The sequence below is a fragment of the Bombina bombina genome, chromosome 7, assembly GCF_027579735.1.
Source record: "Bombina bombina isolate aBomBom1 chromosome 7, aBomBom1.pri, whole genome shotgun sequence".
Taxonomy (NCBI): domain Eukaryota; kingdom Metazoa; phylum Chordata; class Amphibia; order Anura; family Bombinatoridae; genus Bombina; species Bombina bombina.
In genome coordinates, this window is record NC_069505.1 from 122,883,260 (window position 1) to 122,909,708 (window position 26,449).

The 26,449-nt window shown below is 35.4% G+C and overlaps 1 protein-coding gene across 3 annotated transcripts in view; it reads right to left on the reverse strand.

Moving 5' to 3' along the window:
• Window positions 1-26,449, reverse strand: part of SPON1 (spondin 1) — a 747,780-nt gene that overhangs the window by 440,430 nt on the left and 280,901 nt on the right. For all 3 annotated transcript variants that reach the window (XM_053720284.1, XM_053720283.1, XM_053720285.1), the window contains 2 exons: window positions 23,820-23,893; window positions 16,553-16,675 (listed from right to left, as the gene is read on the reverse strand). In XM_053720284.1, coding sequence (XP_053576259.1) covers window positions 16,553-16,675; window positions 23,820-23,893 — 197 coding nt within the window. The remainder of the gene's footprint in view (window positions 1-16,552; window positions 16,676-23,819; window positions 23,894-26,449) is intronic.

The window sequence follows — 26,449 nt, forward strand, 5'->3', positions numbered from 1 at the left end:
TCCTATGGGACATACATCGCCACTTGGCACTTTGCGGTTCAACCCCCTTTTTTTTATATATATATTACCAGACCGACGGGTTGCGAACTTGGCAATTTCCCATCAATCTGACTATGTTTTGAATATCAGGCCCTCAGAGAAAACAATTGAAAATAAATATGTTATTACTTATCTCTCTAACCCCTCTGGTTACTTTTGCTGGCTATGTTTACATAGCTTTTCTATGACAATAACTATTGAAATTTTCAGTATTGGTGGGAATACCACAGGCAAAATCAGCTCTTCCAAATGCTAAAATAAAGCTAAGAAACAATTTATAAACAATTTAATTCACACCAGCAAAATGTAGAATTGGAAACAAATTAAAGGGGGGAAATGTTACAGTAGACTGTCCCTTTAATGTCATTTAAGAGTGACACTTTCAAAATAATGTTTAATAATAATAGTAATAATGCACCTTGGTCGAGATTAACTGATCTATGGCCTCATACAACTCAAATGGGGATATTTTCTGCATAGAGAATGATGTAACTTGTGTATTATTTATAATTGTTTTTCATGTAAGTTTTACCAGTTTGGTCCTTTACTTTCAGATGTTTATTTCCAGAGAAGAAAAACTGAGAAAACAAATTCTTGTTATATCAAAGTAATAAAAGCTTGTGATACTAAAATAACAATATTTTATATACTGCTGGGAACATTCTCAATATCATTATTTTGAACAGCATTATGTGTGGTTTGTGTAGCTTTGCTGTATAATAAACGCATAAAGATTCAGACTGAAGATGTTGTGAAAATTGGATTCCATTATTATAGATATACAATCAATTATTGCTTAATAGAGTATTCTCCCTTTGTGCATCTACCAATACATTTGCCTTCAACTGTAGGTATTTTACATGACATACTATTCATTTTGAGATATGATTTTTTTTAAAAAATACTCTATAGGGTTTTGAATTATAGTACTTTAAATGTTAAAGAGACAAACATGAAACAGTAAAGTTTATACATGTTGAAATGTTTGGGGGGGGGGGGGTTGCATTAAAATGTTTAAGATAATCTGTTTATTTTGATTTTGATTAGCAGGAAGTGCTAATGGACCTTAAAGGGATAGGAACGTCAAAATTAAATGTGAACGATTCAGAAAGAGCATGTAATTTTAAGACACTTTTAAATTTACTTATATTTTCAAATGTGCTTTATTGTCTTGGTATCCCTTGTTGAAAAAGAATATGCACATATACTACATTAGTGGGAGCTAGCTGCTGATTGGTGCCTGCACACATTTCTCTCTTGTGATTGGCTAACTAGATGTTTTCAGCTAGCTGCCAGTAGTGCAATGCTGTTCCTTCAGCAAAGGATAACAAGCAAATTTTATAATAGAAGTAACTTGGAAAGTTATTTAAAATTGAATGTTCGATCCAAATCATGAAAGGAAATGTTGGTGTTTCCTGTCCCTTTAAGGATTCTTTGTTCACTGGCATCTATTTTATAATAAAACAAAAACCTGTAATGGATTTAAAATATCTTCATTCAGTTATATATTAATCGTCTTCAATAACAATTTGTAAAGTAAAACAGTTTGAGGTTATTAGTTTAGTCAGATTGTGTTTGTTTAGAATTGTGACTTGAAGAAAACGACATTTTCTGAGTTATCAATGAAGTAACTCCAAAGGGTTTACAAACATTTTCTTGCAATTGTTGGTATATACCGTTATTTTTATTTACAAAAATGGTCTTACCCATAAAATCAAAATTAATTCATAAAATTACATAAGGAATATACAGTGAAATGGACTCTAAAGTCAAAAATAAGCTTAAAGGGATATATTCCAATTTATTTCCATTTACAAATATGCTTTGTTCACTTTGTATTCTTTCTTAAAGAGTAACCCTAGGTGACCTCAGGAGCGTGCATGTGTCTTTAGCCATCTGGCAGCAGTGTTTGCAACAATGTTTATAGGGATGTTATACAGAGTTGCAAACACTGTTACCATAAAATTCTAAAGACACATGAACTCTCCTAAGCTAATATCAGTCTACTTAGGATTACTTTTCAACAAAGGATACCAACAGAGCAAACTAAAAGAAGTATACTGGAAAACATGTTTTTAAAATTCCATGATTTATCGGAATTATTAATGTTTAATTTTAACTATACTGTACTTTTAAATGTAACTTACTATTTTCTCTGTAAAAATTATTACAATTTTAATACATTTTTAGACTTAAGAAAAATACATTTTTTTTCTGGAAAAGTTTAAATGAAAGATTTCTCAAGAATTCTTTAAGAATTATGTATTAAAAAAAATATCCGCAGAATAAACAAATACCAAAAAGATAACAGAATTTATGCTTACCTGATAAATTACTTTCTCCAACGGTGTGTCCGGTCCACGGCGTCATCCTTACTTGTGGGAATATCTCTTCCCCAACAGGAAATGGCAGAGTCCCAGCAAAGCTGGCCATATAGTCCCTCCTAGGCTCCGCCCACCCCAGTCATTCGACCGACGGACAGGAGGAAAAATATAGGAGAAACTATATGGTACCGTGGTGACTGTAGTTAGAGAAAATAATTCATCAGACCTGATTAAAAAAACCAGGGCGGGCCGTGGACCGGACACACCGTTGGAGAAAGTAATTTATCAGGTAAGCATAAATTCTGTTTTCTCCAACATTGGTGTGTCCGGTCCACGGCGTCATCCTTACTTGTGGGAACCAATACCAAAGCTTTAGGACACGGATGAAGGGAGGGAGCAAATCAGGTTACCTAAACGGAAGGCACCACGGCTTGCAAAACCTTTCTCCCAAAAATAGCCTCCGAAGAAGCAAAAGTATCAAATTTGTCAAATTTGGCAAAAGTTTGCAGTGAAGACCAAGTCGCTGCCTTACATATCTGATCAACAGAAGCCTCGTTCTTGAAGGCCCATGTGGAAGCCACAGCCCTAGTGGAGTGAGCTGTGATTCTTTCAGGAGGCTGCCGTCCGGCAGTCTCGTAAGCCAATCGGAGACCTCTCCTTTTACCAGAATAGACGACAAACAGAGAAGATGTTTGTCTGAAATCTTTTGTAGCTTCTAAATAGAATTTTAGAGCACGGACTACGTCCAAATTGTGTAACAAACGTTCCTTCTTTGAAACTGGATTCGGACACAAGGAAGGTACAACTATCTCCTGGTTAATATTTTTGTTAGAAACAACCTTTGGAAGAAAACCAGGCTTAGTACGCAAAACCACCTTATCTGCATGGAACACCAGATAGGGCGGAGAACACTGCAGAGCAGATAACTCTGAAACTCTTCTAGCAGAAGAAATAGCAACCAAAAACAAAACTTTCCAAGATAACAACTTAATATCTATGGAATGTAGAGGTTCAAACGGAACCCCTTGAAGAACTGAAATAACTAGATTTAAACTCCAGGGAGGAGTCAAAGGTCTGTAAACAGGCTTGATCCTAACCAGAGCCTGAACAAATGCTTGAACATCTGGCATAGCTGCCAGTCGTTTGTGTAGTAAGACAGATAAAGCAGAAATCTGTCCCTTTAGAGAACTCGCAGATAATCCTTTATCCAAACCTTCTTGCAGAAAGGAAAGAATCTTAGGATTTTTTTACCTTATTCCAAGGGAATCCCTTGGATTCACACCAGCAGATATATCTTTTCCATATTTTATGGTAAATCTTTCTAGTTACCGGCTTTCTGGCCTGAACCAGAGTATCAATCACCGAATCTGAAAACCCACGCTTTGATAGAATCAAGCGTTCAATCTCCAAGCCGTCAGCTGGAGGGAGACCAGATTTGGATGTTCGAATGGACCCTGAACAAGAAGGTCCTGTCTCAAAGGTAGCTTCCATGGTGGAACCGATGACATATTCACCAGGTCTGCATACCAAGTCCTGCGTGGCCACGCAGGAGCTATCAAGATCACCGAGACCCTCTCCTGTTTGATCCTGGCTACCAGCCTGGGAATGATAGGAAACGGTGGGAACACATAAGCTAGGTTGAAGGTCCAAGGCGCTACTAGTGCATCCACTAGAGTCGCCTTGGGATCCCTGGATCTGGACCCGTAGCAAGGAACCTTGAAGTTCTGACGAGACGCCATCAGATCCATGTCTGGAATGCCCCATAATTGAGTCAACTGGGCAAAAATCTCCGGGTGGAGTTCCCACTCCCCCGGATGGAATGTCTGATGACTCAGATAATCCGCTTCCCAGTTTTCCACACCTGGGATGTGGATCGCAGATAGATGGCAGGAGTGATTCTCCGCCCATTGTATTATTTTGGTTACTTCTTTCATCGCCAGGGAACTCCTTGTTCCCCCCTGATGATTGATATACGCAACAGTCGTCATGTTGTCTGATTGGAATCTTATGAATCTGGCCTTTGCAAGCTGAGGCCAAGCCCTGAGAGCATAGAATATCGCTCTTAGTTCCAGAATGTTTATCGGGAGAAGAGACTCTTCCCGAGACCATAGTCCCTGAGCTTTCAGGGATTCCCAGACCGCACCCCAGCCCACTAGATTGGCGTCGGTCGTGACAATGACCCACTCTGGTCTGCGGAAGCTCATTCCCTGGGATAGGTGGTCCAGGGATATCCACCAACGGAGTGAATCTCTGGTCTTCTGACCTACTTGAATCACTGGAGACAAGTCTGTATAGTCCCCATTCCACTGTTTCAGCATGCACAGTTGTAATGGTCTTAGATGAATTTGCGCAAAAGGAACTATGTCCATTGCTGCAACCATCAACCCTACTACTTCCATGCACTGAGCTATGGAAGGACGTGGAACAGAATGAAGAACTTGACAAGCGCTTAGAAGTTTTGACTTTCTGACATCTGTCAGAAAGATTCTCATTTCTAAGGAATCTATTATTGTTCCCAGGAAGGGAACTCTTGTTGACGGAGACAGAGAACTTTTTTCTATGTTCACCTTCCATCCGTGAGATCTGAGAAAGGCCAGAACGATGTCTGTATGAGCCTTTGCTTCTGAAAGGGACGACGCTTGTATTAGAATGTCGTCCAAGTATGGTACTACTGCAATGCCCCTCGGTCTTAGAACCGCTAGAAGGGACCCGAGTACCTTTGTGAAAATCCTTGGAGCAGTGGCTAATCCAAATGGGAGGGCCACAAACTGGTAATGTTTGTCCAGAAAGGCGAACCTTAGGAACTGATGATGTTCTTTGTGGATAGGAATATGTAGGTACGCATCCTTTAGATCCACGGTAGTCATAAATTGACCTTCCTGGATAGTGGGTAGAATCGTTCGAATGGTTTCCATTTTGAACGATGGTACCCTGAGAAATTTGTTTAGGATCTTTAAATCCAGAATTGGTCTGAAGGTTCCCTCTTTTTTGGGAACTACGAACAGATTTGAGTAAAATCCCATTCCTTGTTCCGTCATTGGAACTGGGTGTATCACTCCCATCTTTAGCAGGTCTTCTACACAATGTAAGAACACCTGTTTCTTTATTTGGTTTGAGGATAAGTGAGACATGTGGAACCTTCCCCTTGGGGGTAGTTCCTTGAATTCCAGAAGATAACCCTGAGAAACTATTTCTAGCGTCCAGGGATCCTGAACATCTCTTGCCCAAGCCTGAGCAAAGAGAGAGAGTCTGCCCCCCACTAGATCCGGTTCCGGATCGGGGGCTACTCCTTCATGCTGTTTTTTTAGCGGTAGCAGGCTTCTTGGTCTGCTTACCCTTGTTCCAGCCTTGCATCGGTTTCCAGGCTGGTTTGGACTGTGAGGCATTACCCTCTTGCTTAGAGGATGCAGAATTAGAGGCCGGTCCGTTCCTGAAATTACGAAAGGAACGAAAATTAGACTTATTCTTGGCCTTGAAAGGCCTATCTTGTGGGAGGGCGTGGCCCTTTCCCCCAGTGATGTCTGAGATAATCTCTTTCAATTCTGGTCCAAAGAGAGTTTTACCCTTGAAGGGGATGTTAAGCAATTTTGTCTTGGATGATACATCCGCTGACCAAGACTTTAGCCAAAGCGCTCTGCACGCCACAATTGCAAACCCTGAATTTTTCGCCGCTAATCTAGCTAATTGCAAAGCGGCATCTAAAATAAAAGAGTTAGCCAACTTAAGTGCGTGAACTCTGTCCATAACCTCCTCATATGGAGTCTCTCTACTGAGCGACTTTTCTAGTTCCTCGAACCAGAACCACGCTGCTGTAGTGACAGGAACAATGCACGAAATGGGTTGTAGAAGGTAACCTTGCTGTACAAAAATCTTTTTAAGCAAACCTTCCAATTTTTTATCCATAGGATCTTTGAAAGCACAACTATCTTAGATAGGAATGGTAGTGCGCTTGTTTACAGTAGAAACTGCCCCCTCGACCTTAGGGACTGTCTGCCATAAGTCCTTTCTGGGGTCGACCATAGGAAATAATTTCTTAAATATAGGAGGGGGAACAAAAGGTATGCCGGGCTTCTCCCACTCCTTATTCACTATGTCCGCCACCCGCTTGGGTATAGGAAAAGCGTCGGGGTGCACCGGAACCTCTAGGAACTTGTCCATCTTGCATAATTTTTCTGGAATGACCAAGTTGTCACAATCATCCAGAGTAGATAACACCTCCTTAAACAGTGCGCGGAGATGTTCTAATTTAAATTTAAATGTCACAACATCAGGTTCAGCCTGTTGAGAAATTTTTTCTGAATCTGAAATTTCCCCATCTGACAAAACCTCCCTCATGGCCCCTTCAGATTGGTGTGAGGGAGCCTAGGAGGGACTATATGGCCAGCTTTGCTGGGACTCTTTGCCATTTCCTGTTGGGGAAGAGATATTCCCACAAGTAAGGATGATGCTGTGGACCGGACACACCAATGTTGGAGAAATAGGTGTTTTATTGTATGGCATCATTTAAGCTGGTAGAGGGAATCAAGGAAAAAAACAGGGAGGGCATTTGTACAATACCTCTTTAGAAATGACCACTCTGAAGAAAACCAGAGAACATATAGAATAATAGGACCTAATAGGACCACTTTAAATAGAGCAATAAAATCCTCTTATTCTTACACTAAAACAATATACTACTGTGACCTCCCACCCAAACAACAATGAAAAACAGTTTATTCTTTATTTGAAATTGTAAATGGCATTATTCACTTATAACCCCACCAATAAGCAATTATGATAATTAATGCACCCATGCTGCAGAATGTGGTGATAAACTATGGTTCTTAGGACTTATAGGGCATGGTGTTATAATTGTAGTGTAGCTGGCACAAAACTGGTTAAATGCATGAGACTTTATTGTTCATTTTGTAAATTCTAAAATATAGATTTAACAAAAAAAAAATGCTTTGTGAGTCAAAATAATAAAGTTCCAAATACAATTAAACTCCCTGTCTATTTTTTTCTACATTCTTTAATTAATATCAGGTCAGCCTGGATTGTACTATATGTTTCAGTGTGTTACAGAAAGGTTATAATTGTAATGAATAGTGATACCTACAAATGCCAGATGAAATTAACCCTGTATTACTCTTCTTTCACAATTAGAATTATGTTTGTAACAAAAGACAGTCTTACTGAATGTTAATGTTATGGATATGTACAGGGTTAAAGAGGAAAATCCATTGACTACACTCAGAGGAGTAATGCTAAAAAGGAACCTTTTGTGTCTGAAATTGATATTTCATATTCAGTTACAATACTATGAATTATGACAAATTGATCTTCCTGTCTTATATTCTTTGTGGCTGTCCATTCCAGTCATTGAGCAATATACCTTCTTAGCTAGACACTTTATATTACAATTTTAAATTCATACAACTTCATTTTAACCCTATCTCATGCAAAAAAAATAATAATAAAAAAATGATATATATATATATATATATATATATATATATCTCAATGAAGCTAGAATATCTGGTGACATAAAAAATGTCCTCAGAGACAAGCCCCAAAAGCGCTCACACCCAAAGAATTCCTATCTCTGCAATATATTCATTCTAAATGTTATTGATCTATAATATATTCAGAAAATAAAAGCAGACAGTCCCAAAATAGAGAAATAAGATAAGTCCCTCAGACTTGTGTAAAAAATAGGTATACATGAGGATATGAGATGGCGCTAGATACAGCTTGCATCTATAAGCTGTTATATATTATAAATTAATTTTCTTATAAGTTTCTTATAAGTACTACGTGTCAATGACTAAGAATAAATGACATATAATACACTATATTATATGTATAGTATGTATCTATATGTGGTGATACCACCTAAAAATAGAAAACATATATAACATGTGAAAGTCGTACAATATAAAAATGGACCTATATAAAATTAAAAAAATTAAAATAAAACAGAAAGTTCTTTTAAAATACTAAAAAGTTCTTAAAAAGTTCTTAATCCTAGTGAGTGAAATACGTCCAAAAGAAAGTGTTTCTGCAATCTGATGTGCACTCACTTTCACAAACCTCAATCAATATGAGGTAAGTAGATGGTGTGTATAATCGATCACCTCTCACGTCTTCAGGTTTTTTCTGTTTTAAGTGTGAGAAACTTCCAATCACTCTCCAGAGGGTAATTCCCTCAGTGTTCAGGTTGTAAGTAATTCAATGACCGGGGGAGAAACACAAGCCAGAAAGGGCTAATAGTGTTATACAGTTTTATTAAAGTTCAGAAAAAAAGACACACACAAGTGAATAACAAACTCACAACAATCAACCTCAATGTTATGAGGTATAAAAACAGCAAAAACTATTATAATTGTTCAGCACAGTATCCCCATATAGTAATAGCAATAGCACGCTAGGGTATAGGTATTAGAACAAACTGGCACCCTTCGAAACACGTAAGGTAGAATTTTGTAGGCTGAAAGTATCCCCCTGATATGGACCTATCTGTATTTGGATTGATCAGATTGCCAGTTTGATCTAATACCTATACCCTAGCATGCTATTGCTATTACTATATGGGGATACTGTGCTGAACTATTATAATATAATAGGATACCAGCAATCTGTTTGGAACTTGGAAATATATCAGGAGTTTTTTGCTGTTTTTATACCTCATAACATTGAGGTTGATTATTGTGAGTTTGTTATTCACTTGTGTGTGTCTTTTTTCTGCACTTTAATATAACGGTATAACACTATTAGCCCTTTCTGGCTTGTGTTTTTTTTCCCCCGGTCATTGAATTACTTATGACCTGAACACTGAGGGAATTACCATCTGGAGAGTGTTTGGAAGTTTCTCACACTTAGGGCTAGATTTATTAAAGCCCTATGGCTGCAAGTTCTAACAAGAACTTGCTTGCCGTAATTTATCAATCAGCGGCCACCAGACCGCCGCTTCCCTAACCTCTTCGCCACCTCTAAGGTGGCAAAATTCAATCTCCTCGGTCTAGCCGGCAGGGATGGGGCGGGATTGCACGCAAGCACAAATTTGCGCTCGTGTGTAATGGCGAATACCTGCGGGTAATTTCGCCCCGCCACAGGCGAGCTGAGGCGTACAGGGGCACGTATACGCCCCTGTCCACCTCAGCTTTGATAAATCTAGCCCTAAAAACAGCAAAACCTAAGGATGTGTGTCCATACTCTGGGAGGTAATCGATTATATCATCTACTTACCTGATATCGATTGAGGTTTGTGAAAGTAAGTGCACATCTGATTGGGTGCCGAAACACTTTCTTTTGGACGTATTTCACTCACTGGAATTAAGAACTTTTAAGAACTTTTTAGTTTTTTAAAAGGACTTTCTGTTTTATTTTTATTTTTTTACTTTTATATAGGTCTATTTTTATATTGTACGGCTTTCACATGTTATATATGTTTTCTATTTTTAGGTGGTATCACCACATATAGATACATTCTATACGTATTCATATAATATAGTTGTGACGAAACCAATCTCGCCACTGTACATTGGAGGGCCTGTTATGGAACATTCTTTGGGCTGGAGGTACATGGGCTTAAGGATACCCAGAGACTGCATGAAAATATGGAATTTTATATGCTGGACACCCCATGTATTTTCATAACTCTGTCTTATGTCTATGTCACCCTGTATCCATAAATACAGGATGGGTACAGGGTGTGAGTACACCTTTTGGGAGCAATTGTGACTCTATAAGCCAAGTGGGCATAAAAGACTTTATAGCTAATAAGAACTGTTCCTATATTCTGTAATAAGATGTATTCTATGTATGTTTCAGATCTGATTGTGTCTCAGGAGTCTGTCTGGGTAAACTGATTGTGTCCTTGTGTGATTATGTTAACTAGACTGCCCAACATCAGATTGTCTGAGTAAACGTTCTTCCCTAGTTAATTAACTTAATATGTTAATCTGTTTTACCTGTGAATAGACAATTGTTAGAGGTTTGATGCATTGTTCATATGTTTGCTTTACTGTTAAACCAATGCCCTCTGTAACCTGAAGCCAGGGTGTATAAATCTGTGTGCTGCCTTCAAATAAAGTAGTTATTCTTTTTTAAACCTGAAATGTGGAGCTTGGTCTCATGTTTGCAGGGAAACTGGCTGGGTTGTGAATTGCTGATTCCCTATGCAGGACATTGTTCATCTGGTATTAACCCTTGGTACACTGTTGGTACCGTAACAATAGTATATTATATATGTCATTTATTCTTAGTCATTGACAAGTAGCACTTATAAGAAAATTATAAGAAAATTAATTATAATATATAACAGCTCATAGATGCGAGCTGTATCTACCGCTATCTCATATCCTCTTGTATATATATATATATATACACTTCAAAAATAGTCAGGCACTCTTGGGTATTAAATCCAAAGTTTTTTCTTTTTATTGTGACATTTCGGAGTATTTAGCCCCTTCCTCAGACAGAAAAATACATATTTTTCTGTCTGAGGAAGGGGCTAAATACCCCGAAACGTTCTATAATTGAATGAAGTATATACAAACACATGTGTGTGTGCATATGTATATGTATATGTGTGTATATATAGGTGTATGTGTATATACATACATATATATATATATATATATATATATATATATATATATATATATATATATATAATTTATTTATGCGTGTGTGTGAATGTTATTTTACCATGTTTTCCTGCAACTCTTTCATGTGCATAATAGAATGTTTTTCACTACAATGTTTCTGTAATATAATAATAATATCCTAAATTCTATATATTTTTATTAACTGTATAAGCCCTCAAGGCTTAGCTGAGAAATCACATGAAAAGTTCCATTGTTAGAAATAAAATAACTAAAAAGACAGAGCCATATATTATAGTCATTAATAATTGTTTAAAGGGCCATAATACCCAAATGTTTAAACACTTGAAAGTGATGCAGCATAGCTGTAAAAAGCTGACTAGAAAATATCACCTGAACATCTCTATGTAAAAAAGAAAGATATTTTACCTCAAAAGTTCCTCAGTAGCTACCTCCCATTGTAAAGGATTTCTAAGCAGCATTTTAGTGTGTCTGTCCTGGGACAGCTGAAAGGATGAGCCTTGTGAACTCTCATATTATTTCACCAATCAGGTAAAGGAAGCTTACTATGAAATCTCATGAGAGTTAAGTCAAATCTCATGAGATCACGGTAAGAGTTCATGACCTCAGCACTGCTGATGCTGATTGGCTGCTGTTCATTTCATTTTTTTTTTATTTTTACCTGCAGCTGGGAGCAGCTGAGTATAACTTTTTACACAGAACTTACTCTGCTGAGCTGAGGAAATTGTGAGGTAAAATATCTTCCTTTTTTACATAGAGATTCTCAGGTGATATTTTCCTGTCAGCTTTTTACAGTTATACTGCATCAGTTTCAAGTGATTTAGCATATGAGTATTATGTCCCTTTAAGTTAAATACGCTGCAAACTGTTGATTGATTATTTTCTAGTTAAATTTGTAGATGGAAATCCTTCTCTGGCAAACAAGGGTCAATCTAACCATTTGGTAGAGAAAAAAAAGAGAGTAAGATTTGTAACTGTTATATTAAAAAAAAAGGAAATATACACCATTCATTTTTATTAGTGTGTGGTGTGTAATGGCCCACCAATTGAACTGTGTGTGAGTTGCCCTTATTATTAGGTGAGTTCTTCATTACTAGGGAAGGGTCATGTACACATATATACTTCTTGTTAGTTGGAAAATTAACTTAGCTTTAACTGCTCTACTGGTTGTAATTACATGTTCAAATGCAAATAAATTGGAACCCCTTGTTGAAACCAGCTGAATGATAATTTGAGAGCAAACCTAGAGCTATTGAAGCTCCAATGAGTGTGATTACCATTGCTAGCAATACTTAATACAAGCATTTGTAATTTATTAACATGATTGAACTTTTCTTTATTTTTATTTGAAGGATGTTATTACTTATTCCAATTAGAATACAATTGCCTGGGGTATTTACTTCTTTATATTTTTTATTTTAACAGTGTTTTATTTAATTGTAATTTTGTTAGATTCTGAACTCATGATCTAATTTTTATGAATATATTTGAATATAATCCCTTATAATCCCTTTCCAGTATCTTCCTCACTACTGATGTCTGGCTTACTGGTTCAGCCCTGCTTCCCTTTTTAAAAAGTGGCACAACATCAACTTTTCACTAGTGCTGCGGAGCTATACCTGAGGATAATGAGTCTTGAAAAATGAAGAGTATAGATTTGCTCCAGATTTTATTTAGTGAGAGTTAACAAATACAGAGACATAAACCAATATCAAATATTTTATCTTAAAAGTTTATTTTACACAGTTGAAAATGAAAATGCTGTAAGTTAATGATAAATATGAATGCCAAAAATACTTATACGATTTATGTAATAGTACAAAAGTGTTATTTTTAGTTTTTTGGAAACTAATGGCTTTCAAACTTTATTTTAATTAAAAAAAAAATATTAAAACCGTTTCCTAGTTGACGTTGCTAGTGATAAAACCAACCTGCAAAGTGTTAAACTTGTTGGCTGGTGCTATTTGCTTCAGTTTTTCACTAGGGTTACATGTTTTCTAATTCTGTTTTAGAAATGTCAGGTGTGAAACATAACCTTAACCCCCATATTAATTTATGTAGTTTTAGTTTAGTCAGATTGTTTGTTTAAAATTGTGACCTAGATGAAGATCAGACCATATATTTATCAATGCAGAAATCCAGTTAATTCCAAAGGGTTTACAAAAATTAAATTGTGTCACTATGCAACTTTAATTTGATGGTATAAAAATTGTTTTGCCCCTATCACCCTTAGCTGTAATTAACTCAGATGAATAAGACACTAGACATGTGCTTTTCGTTTCTTTCCAAATCGAAATTCAGATGAATTTGTCAAATTCTGAGCTTTGGATAGATTTGAATTTCTGAATTACCCTAGCAACGAAACTAAACTAATCCGAATGCATTTGTAACGAATATATCTGAATTAGTTTAGGATTTATTCGTTACATTCGAATAGCCATGGACTAATCACGATTACAGTAGTATTGTACAGTATATTAGGTTATAGCACTCTGCTAGCTCTGTGCAGGGCACATTATGTAGCCAGTACCTGTGAGGTTGGTACTTAGGTGGGATGTGCTGTGTATTACACTAGTATTATGTACTGTATATTAGGTTGTATACCTCTGCTAGCTCTGTGCATATTGTGTAACTGGTACCTGTGAGGTTGGTACTTATGTTGATTCAGATGGGTTACACCTAATATACAGTACATAATACTAGTCTAATACACAGCACATCCCACCTAATACATACCGAACTTCCAAATTTACGAATCGAATCTAAACTGAATACATCTGAATACTTCCGAATTTATTTGAATCCGAATGAATCAGAAACAAATACATTCAAATGTATCCGAATTCAAATTGCTCCAAAAATGAAATTCAAAAAAATCCAAATCGGTCCGAAATGAAACCATTTTTTTTCCGCCGCACACAAGTCTATTAAACACACTAATATATTTTAAAATATTTAAAGGGATATGAAACCTAAATTTTTTCTTTCATGATTCAGATAGAGCACGCAAATTTTAAGCAATTTTCTCATTTACTCCTATTATCAATTTTTCTTTGTTCCCTTGCTACCTTTATTTGAATAGCACAAATGTAAGCTTAGGAGCCGGACCATTTTTGGTTCAGCACCTAGGTAGCGCTTGCTGATTGGTGGCTAAATGTAAATCCCTTTAATAAACTACTTGATGTTTAGCGAATTAATTTTTCTTAATATTTTAAACAATATCTTATTTATATTTAACACTGAAAGATATTGAAATGAACAATTTAAATCCTAAGAATTAAAAAAATAATATATATATATATATATATATATATATATATAAAACACGGAAGGAAACTGCACTCTCATACCGGACCGGGTACACATCCCATGACCCTGCAACATGCTCAGCCCTGGGTGCCACTGGCACTCACAGGAAGCTGTGCTGTCCCCAGAGCCACAAGCAGTTAACCCCAGACAGGTCTGGGTGCAAGAACCATAGGGAAAATTACAAAACAAATTAATACAACACACAGAGAAAACATATGTCTAGGGTGGTTACATATTCCTGTGCACCCTTCCCTTGTTTTCAGTTTGTTTGGATTTGAAAGCTTGCATTGTGTGGCTGTTTTAGGGTCTCAGGTATTGGAGAGGACCTTGACGTGGTACCTGAGCTTGTCCCATTTGGCCAGATGCGGTGACTAACCTTTCCATTTTTGCTTTTAAATCTTAGCTGAGAGCTTGTAAGTGAGTGCTGGGTTTTCTCTGTGTGTTGTATTAATTTGTTTTGTAATTTTCCCTATGGTTCTTGCACCCAGACCTGTCTGGGGTTAACTGCTTGTGGCTCTGGGGACAGCACAGCTTCCTGTGAGTGTCAGTGGCACCCAGGGCTGAGCATGTTGCAGGGTCATGGGATGTGTACCCGGTCCGGTATGAGAGTGCAGTTTCCTTCCGTGTTTTGTATATGTCTAGGGTGGTTACATATTCCTGTGCACCCTTCCCTTGTTTTCAATTTGTTTGGATTTGAAAGCTTGCATTGTGTGGCTGTTTTAGGGTCTCAGGTATTGGAGAGGACCTTGACGTGGTACCTAAGCTTGTCCCATTTGGCCAGATGCGGTGACTAACATTTCCATTTTTGCTTTTAAATCTTAGCTGAGAGCTTGTAAGTGAGTGCTGGGTTTTCTCTGTGTGTTGTATTAATTTGTTTTGTAATTTTCCCTATGGTTCTTGCACCCAGACCTGTCTGGGGTTAACTGCTTGTGGCTCTGGGGACAGCACAGCTTCCTGTGAGTGCCAGTGGCACCCAGGGCTGAGCATGTTACAGGGTCATGGGATGTGTACCCGGTCCGGTATGAGAGTGCAGTTTCCTTCCGTGTTTTGTATATGTCTAGGGTGGTTACATATTCCTGTGCACCCTTCCCTTGTTTTCAGTTTGTTTGGATTTGAAAGCTTGCATTGTGTGGCTGTTTTAGGGTCTCGGGTATTGGAGAGGACCTTGACGTGGTACCTGAGCTTGTCCCATTTGGCCAGATGCGGTGACTAACCTTTCCATTTTTGCTTTTAAATCTTAGCTGAGAGCTTGTAAGTGAGTGCTGGGTTTTCTCTGTGTGTTATATATATATATATATATACATTTAAAATACAAAGACATTTTTTCTAACTTAAAAAGTGTAACAAATGAAAATCACTTAAATGATAACAAATTAAAATTAAGATGATTGAGTGTTTGACTCTTTTGAAATAACTTTTCTGAGTATATATGCCAGTATGCCTGCCTCTTTCTGGAACAAACATCCATATACTTTTTCTCCCTCCCCAAAGCTACCAATTATAGAACTGTAAGTAGTTTATCTCACCTCACTGAAGAGCTATATCTATATTTATGTTTACAGATTCTTGGCACAAGCAAACAGGGTTAGCACAGTCTTTGGTTTCTTCTCTTACTTTTACAATACTCCCAGACATGAGTTTATTAAATTGTGTTTTTTAATATCACTTTTGACAGCTTTTTGTTTATTTATTGTCAACACTCATATCTCTCTTTTAAATAAATTTCCTTTGTAGGAGAAAAAACATTGCCAGGTTACATTTAGTCAAATATTTTCATTCTTTAATAGTGTGTAACCGGTGACATAAATAGAAAAAGAATGAAAATGGTTCAAAATTATTCTGTCATCCAATATTGAAGTCTATAGATAAGACATTTCATTAAAATTTTCTTTGCCTTACTAAGAATAAAAGGTCAAATCTTTATTCAGGCTACAGTGGGATCATATTTTCAAAAAAACAGTTGAAGTAATTATGCGGTTACCTATTTCAATGAGAGTGCCCTTGGTTGACCCAGTGGGGGCTATATTTATAATGCTGGAAATTCCATCAAAAGAGCAGGTTATTACTGAAGCAAAAATTCATATGGAACAAATGTTTCTCTGGAAGAAGATTTGCTGGTTGCAATCTTTCTAATAGGCTACTCATTTACATTTTCAAACTGCACTGTTGGAAAACCACATAGAATGTTATTGTGGGATATTAGAATTCTTTGAATGTTTGAATACTACAAAAGCAACTCAATGACATTCTTTAAAAATATCAAATACTTACTTGGATAATCTTTTGAATGTGATTTTTCTGACCAGTTTCCATAAAAAGTTAATCTATATTTAGCTGTTCCACAAGCACAACAATCGGGAATTGGCTTCTCATTTCCTCCTTCAAAGGAAGAGTCTGGAAAAAAAAATATTGAAATAAGCAAAATATTTAACAGATGATCTTACATGGTCAGATGAGTAGAATAATTAACTGTCAGCAAAGAAAGATCATGTAATTCATCTGATGTTGGGCTGACAGAGTGGGAACATTCCAGACACCTCATTACACAGGTTCTTAGAACTGGACTTCTGATGCCTAAATATTTATATATATATATATATATATATATATATATATATATATATATATATATATATATATATATATATATATATATATATATATACACACATACACACACACACACACACACTGTGTGTGTGTGTGTGTGTATATATATATATATATATATATATATATATATATGCGCAATTCAGATATATTTATATAAGAAAATATATGTCACACACAGCAGTTCTATACAAGATGCTTTGTTTAAAGTAGGGGATTGCAGCACTCAGAAAAACTTCTCTTTTATCTAATATGTAGAAAGAAAGCTGAAACTTTGTATCCAAAAAGAGGCTCAAACACAGATGGTGCAATTGATAGTAACCCATTTATTACAGGAATAAACAACCAAAACTATAGAGATAATGCAGGTAATTCTATACCTAGATATGCCACTGCAGTGGAAAGCCTAGACTAATCACAAAACTCATATGGTACAATAAAAAATGACAATCTCAATGTAGCTTAAAAAACAACAATTGAAGAGAGCATGTGAATATACCATGGAAACATAAAACGTCCCAAAGCAACAAAAGTTCCAATGTTTCAGCTTTCTTTCTACATATTAGATAAAAGAGAAGTTTTTCTGAGTGCTGCAATCCCCTACTTTAAACATAGCATCTCGTATAGCACTGCTGTGTGTAACATATATTTTCTTATATAAATATATCTGAATTGCCTATAAATATTTTTTAGGGTCTGCACCAAGACCTGGCCCAGCTAGTGCGGTCCAGGTTATTACTTATTTTTCAGGCAGTTTACCTGGAAGTTATAATTAAAGGTGTCTGAAATAAACCTCTCTCTCCCTATTTCATTATTAACTAATATATATATATATATATATATATATATATATATATACACATACACACACATATATATATACTGTATGTATGTATATATATATATATATATATATATATATATATATATATATATATATATATATATATATATATATACACAGTATATACATACACACACACATAAAATATAGATGTTCTTTTGCTGAATAAGTGGCTGTAATAACACTCACTTATAATTATATAGTGATTTTATTAAGAAATAATTAAATAAAAATACATATATATTAAGTAATAAATAGATAATTAAACAAATAGATAATTAACAAAATAAAAAGAAAAAGAAATAAAATACTTCACTCTGGTGATGAATGAACCATGTATCTTAGCATTTCAACAACGCATACAGGGCCAGATTACAAGTGGGCCGCTAAATATCGATTTCGCAAAAGCGCTAATGTGTGCTGGTATTACAAGTTGACAGCAATGTGAATGCAAGCTCACGTCTGCATTGCTGGGAAGCATTGTGCTCAAGAGAGCGCGCTTCCAAAGGCTCCAATGTGAGCCTCGTTCTCATGCTGCGACACACGGCATGAAAACCTCCCACAGTGAAGGGGGTAAGTAGCGCAGTGATGGCAGCAAATATTAAATATATATGGATATAATTATATATATATATATTTATGTGTTAATATGTGTATATAAATATATTAACATATAAATATAAATGTATATATTCATATTCATATATAGTTACAGGGAACAAACAGTTTCCATAGACCACAATGTAAAGGCACTTTTAAGTGCCGTTTTTTCTAACACCCCACACCTGCCGCTTTTAACCTCTTAAAACTGCCTAGTGCAGTTGTTTTTTTATAAATATAAAATGTTACATTTTGTTTTTAAATAAAAAAAATATAATATCCTCTATTTTAAAGGCATTTGTGCCACTTTTTAAAAATGAACCAGAGATCTAATCTCACATTCATTTTCTGTGCGCTAATTGCTACCGCAAGCTCTTACGTTTTACACTTGTGCAGTAGCCCTGTGAAATATCAAGGGCATTTTGAATGCAAATGTATAGATTTCTTCCTACAGCACATCCTATCTCTGGCTAGCAAAAATACTGTCTGGTCTCAAAATTTATGTAACTACTGCTATTTTTATCTTACACTTAAAGGGGCAGGAAACCCCCAAATTTTCTATCATGACTTGAATTAAACAAACACAAACAATTTTCCAATTTACTTCTATTATCAAATTTGCTTCATTCTCTTGTTATCCTTTGCTGAAGGGACAGCATTGCACTACTGGCAGCTAGCTGAACACATCTAGTTAGCCAATCACAAGAGACAAATGTGTGCAGGCCCCAATCGGCAGCTAGCTCCCACTAGTTTAGGATATGTGCATATTCTTTTTCAACAAGGGTGACCAAGAAAACAAAGCACATTTTAACCCCTTAAGGACCAGCGACGTACCCTGTATGTCACTGGCCTTTTTTTGGGACTTGATTGTTTTATAGCGCGGTCTTGCCACCAGCGTTGAGACTGCTCTATTCCACAAAGCCTGCTGGAGGGAGTGCATTAATAGCGTGTTCTTGCTAGACTTGTGCTATTATGTCCTGAAAAAAACCTTAACGACCAGTGACATACAGGGTACATTGTGGTCATTAAGGGGTTAAAATAGAAGTGAATATAAAGTGCCTTATAATTACATGCTTTATTTGAATTGTACAGGTTTAATTTTTTACTTTTTTATCCCTTTAATATACACAACATATTTTCTACTAGGGAACACATTACTAATACTAATGTGATGCATTGACACAGAAAGTAAAATAAAATGTATTTGATCAAATATTCTCTGTGGCATAATTTCCTTTTATGTCCTATTTACAACCACTTACAACAGTATTATTTACAAAGAACTTTAGTGCACAGCTATGAATTTAATGTATGCAGGAAATGAAAATAAATACAAGAATTTTTCCAGAATTACAGTTAACCAAATGAGTTATCCCATCAGTTCATGGGAAAATATGGCATCATGTATTGGAATTATCTTTTTTTTTTTTTCCGAACTAGTTTATTCTAATCATTCGCTCTCTTAAGGGGGATTATCAGTTTTGCATCAACAATCATGATAGGAAAAACATTCTTTGCAATAGCAGTGGGCATACGAAGTTGTTTAGGTGTGAAGATTATTGTGTATATGTAAACATATATTTATATTTAGCTATTAGATGTAGGTAAAAAGGAATATATGTCTGTTTTTAAATACCTGTTGATTAATACATTATTATAATTAACTAAGCTAAACCACCTTAAGAGAAGAGGGCAGGGCTACCCCAATATCTTTAAAGGGACATAAAACCCCATTTTTTATTTCATGATTCAGATAGAGAATACCATTTTTAACAACTTTCCAATAGTATTCTATCATCTATTTTTCTTTTTTTTTCTTGTTATCCTTTGTTAAAAAAGCAGAGCATACATGTGCAACAATGTTATACATTAGCAGAACACTAGATAGCAGTACTATTTCCTGTCATATAGTGTTGCTACCTATCTGGATAGCTCTAACCAAGAATAAAATGACAACGATGCAAATCTGATAAAAGAAGTAAACTTTAAACTTTTTTTAAATTGATATTCTCTATTTGAATCATGAAAGAAAATGTTTGTGTTTTTTACGTCCCTTTAATTACACATGTGTAAACAATTTATGCTCAGATCCTATATACTGTATGTGTATTAGTTTGTAATTTATTAGCAAAGGTCCTTTTACTCTGGGGACAGTGAAATCAGTCAAAATAATAATAATAATTAAAAAAAAGATAAACAATATGCTCATATGACAAATAAAGCTGCATTATTCATTGCAAAAATAATTTGATATTAACGTACATTATTTTACAGTTTACAAAGTGTGTTTAAGGTGCATTTAAATACTTTTAACGAATTATACTTAATACTTTCTTATATTACATTTGATTTAAACAGCCTCTGCAATATAATTAAAAGGTTTAATTACAATTATTAAGGATAATTGATATTAGAATTTGACTATTTTGGTTAACAACATTTTGAGTTCTATTAGCTTGGATCTGAAGGACAAGTATTTGAGGTTTCCCAATGAATCAGGTTATCTGCAGGAAACACAATTGTTAGCTGTTTAGAGGGGCATGAAACCCACTTTTTTGTAACATCTTTCCAATTTACTTCTATTATCTAATTTGTATCCTTTGTTTAAAAGCATATCTAAATAGGCTCAGTAGCTGATTGGTGGCTGCACATAGATGCCTTGTGTTATTAGCTCACACATGTGCATTGCTATTAATTCAACAAAAGATATCCAAAGCATAAAGCAAAATAGATAATAGAAGTAAATTGGAATATTGTTTAAAAGTGTATTCTCTGTCTGAATCACGAAAGAAAAAAAATAAAAAGGGTTTCATGTCTCTTTAAAGTACTTTGTGAAAAAAAAAAGGCTACATTCTGGAGAAATGGTTTAAAAGATATGATGCAGCTGGTCTTTGCATTGTGTTAGCAGATTAATTGGCTTTTATATATTAGAAAATGCTAACAATATAACTGATTAATTATCCATATTTTTATTATTATTATATCAACAACTCATAATTTATAAAACTACAGCTATATCCCAAGAAACAAATTATGAGAACATAAATAAATACATCATTGAAAAATGAAAAAAATGCTTATACTTAAATTGTGTAACATGTAGGGATGGGCGAATGTGTTTATATTTGAATTTGAATGTTAGAACAAATGTTATTGAAGAATGTTGATAAGAACGAATATTCTTAAAAATTCTATTATAGAATGTTATTTACAGTTTTCGAATGTCACATTCGAATTTGAATATTACATTTGTAAACTAGAAATACTATTTTGAATTTAAATGTCACATTCGAATTCGAATGTGACATTCGAATTCGAATATTACATTTAAAAAACAAAGTATTAGACTAGAAATACTATTTCGAATTCGAATGTGACATTCGAATTCGAATGTAGCATTCAAATTTGAATATTACATTTATTAAACATAGTTGTAGACTAGAAATACTATTTCAAACTGGAATCTTACATTCAAATTCGAATGTCACATTCGAATTAAAATATTTCATTTCGAAATTGAATTAATACATAGCTAAACATTCTATTATTCAAACAAATATTTTTGAATTTTATTGAAAAATTCAAAAATGAAAATTTGAAAATAGAATGTTATATAAACATTCGAAATTCGATTAGAACGAACGAATGTATCAAAATTCGTTTTAAATTTCAAATTTTTAGAAACATTCACTCATCCCTAGTATTATGCCAAATTTTACGCAACACAGAATTATAGTAGTTTTTTTTTTTAGATTTTTATGATGTTCGTATCACTGAAAGACAGTAAAAATTTAATTACAAGGCAAAAAAGTGGCTGTAATATATGGCTTTTCATGGTGTTTTCAAATTCAAAGCCAATCAAATCCATTTGAAAACTCTTTATAACTCTAAAAAAGTTTTTCAAATGCATGTATGGCACGATATTGGGCTAGATTACAAGTGGAGTGAAAAACATTGTTTTCACGAAAGCGCTAATTACGTTACACTTAGTAATTCCAGTGCATGCAAATGGCATTACAAGTTAGCTGCACGGCATGAGAACCTAGCGCACCGAAGGGCGTACGTTGCGCAGAGATGTGCAGCAAATGTTAAATTAATATGTATATGATTATATACATATATATTTATGTATGTGTTTCTATACATATATATTTACAGGGAACACACAGTTCGCATAGACCGCAATGAACGACACTTTTTCTTTTTTTTTTCTAACACCCCACACCTGCTACTTTTAACCTCTAAAAACTGCTTTGTGCAGTTTCTTTGTTATTAACAAAAATGCTACATTTTTTTAAATAAAAAACTAAAAGACTCTTACATTTGGGGCCAATTGGGGGAAATTAAGAAAATTAACCAGAGATCTGATCACAAGCTCGTAGGTAGCAATTACCAGCCACTTGTAATGGCTGGTTATTTATTGCGTGCCTGTAAATGGGGGAATTTGCCCGTTTATTGGCACACAATAAATTAGAGCTCCACTTGTAATCTAGCCCATAATTGACTATACCTAGCCTCGGAACAGTTAGACAGTGATGTTCCTATTAGGGATGCACTGAAATTTCGGCCGAAAATTTAATTTTTGGTTATTTCGGTTTTTGTAACAACATTGATCTTCTTTATGACTGCTTTGTGCAGTATTACTTGATTGCTTACATTGCTTACTTTTGTGCTACCCTTAGAGTTGACGTTATCAAACATGACTGTTTTCATGTGTAATAAAAAGGAAACACACAGCACATACTATACTTTTTAACTGTGAAATGTGTACACAACTAAAGGATGTCAATTAGAATGTTAATTTATGGTAAAACTATTACATTGTTATTACATTGGTCAGTGACAGGTTAGAGGGGAGGTGAATAGATGTATATGGTAAAGGAAATAGCTCTATCTGGAACTAAACTTTAAAGAAGCAGTTCCCATCCACCCTATCACAGCTAGTCACAACTAGTTCAGGCTGCTTTGGTGGAAAGAAATTGTGAGGCTACCTCCTGCTTGGAATTGAGGGAGAAATATACTATTTGGAACATGTCTGGATTTGGTGTTAGCTGGCAAGTTTGAAATATGGGCAAGCACTTGTGCTTGTTATGGTTATAATTCTGGTTAACTTATATATATATATAGTTATTTATTGTTGTTAAGAAAGTGGCTCCTGCCTTTTCAACCCAATCAAAATTGTTGTGTGTGTTTTTATTTTATTGAGATTTTTTTTCCCACTGGCACTTTTTGGGCTTTTTAGTCCCAATACTATGTTTGAATGTTTGTTAATATTTATCTACATTATCTGTTATAGACCTAAACCCTTTCTTCCTTCTATATTGACCTTGCACTCTAGTCATGAAGTGATTACAAATTCAGGAATCGTTGAACATGCAACAGAGCTTATACAATCTACATTTAAAATAATATATATTTAATGCCTTAATACAGAAATAAAACATCTCTGTTTTCCAGGAGAAAAACAAAACAAAATTCTCTTACCTGGTTCACACATCCTTTTTGTAAGGGATCCTTCATCTTGAAAGTAAATGATTTTTTTCTGTACAATGCTTGCCCTGTTAAAGCAAACAAATGTTATTGATTACAACATTAGTCATACAGTAGGCAGTGCTCTGTGAATAAGTGGGCAGTACAACGCAATTACTTCTTCCTCTGATGAGTTTACAATTTTAATTATCAAGTTGGAGCAGATCTACAAATATAAAGCTTGAGTTTTACCTAAATTAACATAATGAGCGAGATTACATATACGGCGCAGGTTTCTGCGTAACTGCTGAAACTTGTGTCGCCCTCTAATTTCCACTTGCACATCCGGGAATCGCATAAACTGCACCGGCAGTTCATATACTGCTGTAAGTTGGATAAACTGGTGATGTCCAGAAATGTGAGTAAATACACATTGCTGGAGTCGCCAGTGACTTACGGCATTTTAGAAACTGCCGTTGCATAAGAGAAAAAAAAAGTTAAATCGCCCGTAAAAGTATAACCCGCCTCCCAAAAATAATCTGACAGGTCAAAACCCCTATATCCGCCATTACCCCACATCACAACCAATAAAGTTATTAACCCCTAAACCTCACAACGCAATATACCTAATTAAACTATTAACCCCTAATCCGCCATTCACCCACATCGCAATCTAACTAATACATTTATTAACCCCATATCCGCCATCCCCACCCTCCACATCGCAATCTACCTAATAAATATATTAACCCCTAACCCCCCCAATGCAATAAACCTAATTATCTATTAACCACTAAACCGCCAACCTCCCACAACACAATAAACCTAATTAACCCATATACCGCCAACACTCCACAACGCAATAAACTAATTTAATCACTAAGCCCCCTAAGCTAACACCCCCTAAATTAACCTCAATTACATAAAATAATAAATTAAAATTAAAATAAAGAATCCTAGCAGAATTTAAAAAAAAAACTAAGATTAAATTTAAAAAATCTAAAATTACAAAAAAATAAAAAAAGTCTAAAATTACAGAAAAAAATAAACCAAATTATCAAAAATAAAAAATTAAACCTTATCTTATACTCCTATGAAAATAAAAAAGCCCCCCTAATCTAAACTACCAATAGCGCTTAGAGCATTTCCCTAAGTTAATCAGCTCTTTTACATAAAAAATACTAAGTCCCCCCCAACAGCAACCCCCCCCACCCACCAAACCCCCCAAAATAAATAAAAACACTAAAAAACCTAAGCTACCCATTGCCCCTAAAGGGACATTTATATGGGAATTGCCCTTAAAAGGGCAATCAGCTCTTTTGCAGCCCATGAAAATTAAAATAAAAAATCCCTAATCTAAAAAATAAAGACACCACAAAAAAAAAAATAGGTACCCACCGTTCCTGAAGTCTGGCGGAGAAGGTCTCTTTCTGGGCGGTGAAGTTCTTCTTCCAGGCAGCGACATCTTCTTCCAGCGGGGGGACCTTCTATCTTCATCCAGGGCGAAGGCAGAGCGCATCGGAGGTGACCGCAGAGCAAGAACGCCGGCTGCAGAGCCATCCAGCATGAAGGATCCTCTTTGTACGATTGTCGCCGCACACTGAGTATTGAATGCAAGGTACTCATTTTATATTTGGGTACCTTGCATTCCTATTGGCTGAAATTTTCAAATCAGCCGATTTGAACAGCCAATAGGATTTCAGTAGCTCTCATCCTATTGTCTGATTTGAAAATTTCAGCCAATAGGAATGCAACGGTATCCAAATATAAAACGGGTACCTTGCATTTAATCCTCCGTGTGCGGCAATGATCACACGAAGAGGATCTTCCACACTGGATGACTCCGCGGCCGGCGTTCTTGCTCCGCAGTCACCTCCGCTCCGTCTTTGCCCTGGATGAAGATAGAAGGTCCCGCGCTGGAAGATGTCGCTGCCTGGAAGAACTGCACCGCCCAGAAAAAGACCTTCTCCGCCGGACTTCAGGAATGGTGAGTACCTATTTGGGGGTTAGATTTAGGAATTTTTTTATTTGGGGGTGTCTTTTTTTTAGATTAGGGAATTTTGTTATTTTCATGGGCTGCAAAAGAGCTGATTGCCCTTTTAAGAGCAATGCCCATACAAATGCACCTTTAGGGGCAATGGGTAGCTTAGGTTTTTTTAGTGTTAGTTTTTTTATTTGGGGGGGTTGAAGGGTTTTACTGTTAGGGGGCACTTAGTATTTTTTTTATATAAAAGAGCTGATTAACTTAGGGCAATGCTCTACAAAAGGCACTTTTAAGGGAAATTGGTAGTTTAATTTAGATTAGGGGATGTTTTTATTTTGGGGAGCTTTTTTTATAGGGGTATAAGATATGGTTTAATTTTTTATTTTTGATCTTTTGGTTTATTTTTTTTCTGTAATTTTAGACTTTTATTTTTTGTAATTTAGATTTATTTATTTTAATCAGTTTTCTTTTACGTACTGTTAGGATTTTGAATTTTAATTTTAACTTAGTATTTTATTATTTTATGTAATTGGAGTTAATTTAGGGGCTGTTAGGTTATGGGGCTTAGTGATTAAATTAGTTTATTGTATTGTGGGGGGTTGGCAGTTTAGGTTTTAATAGGTTAATTAGGTTTATTGCGTTGTGGGGGGTTGGCGGTTTA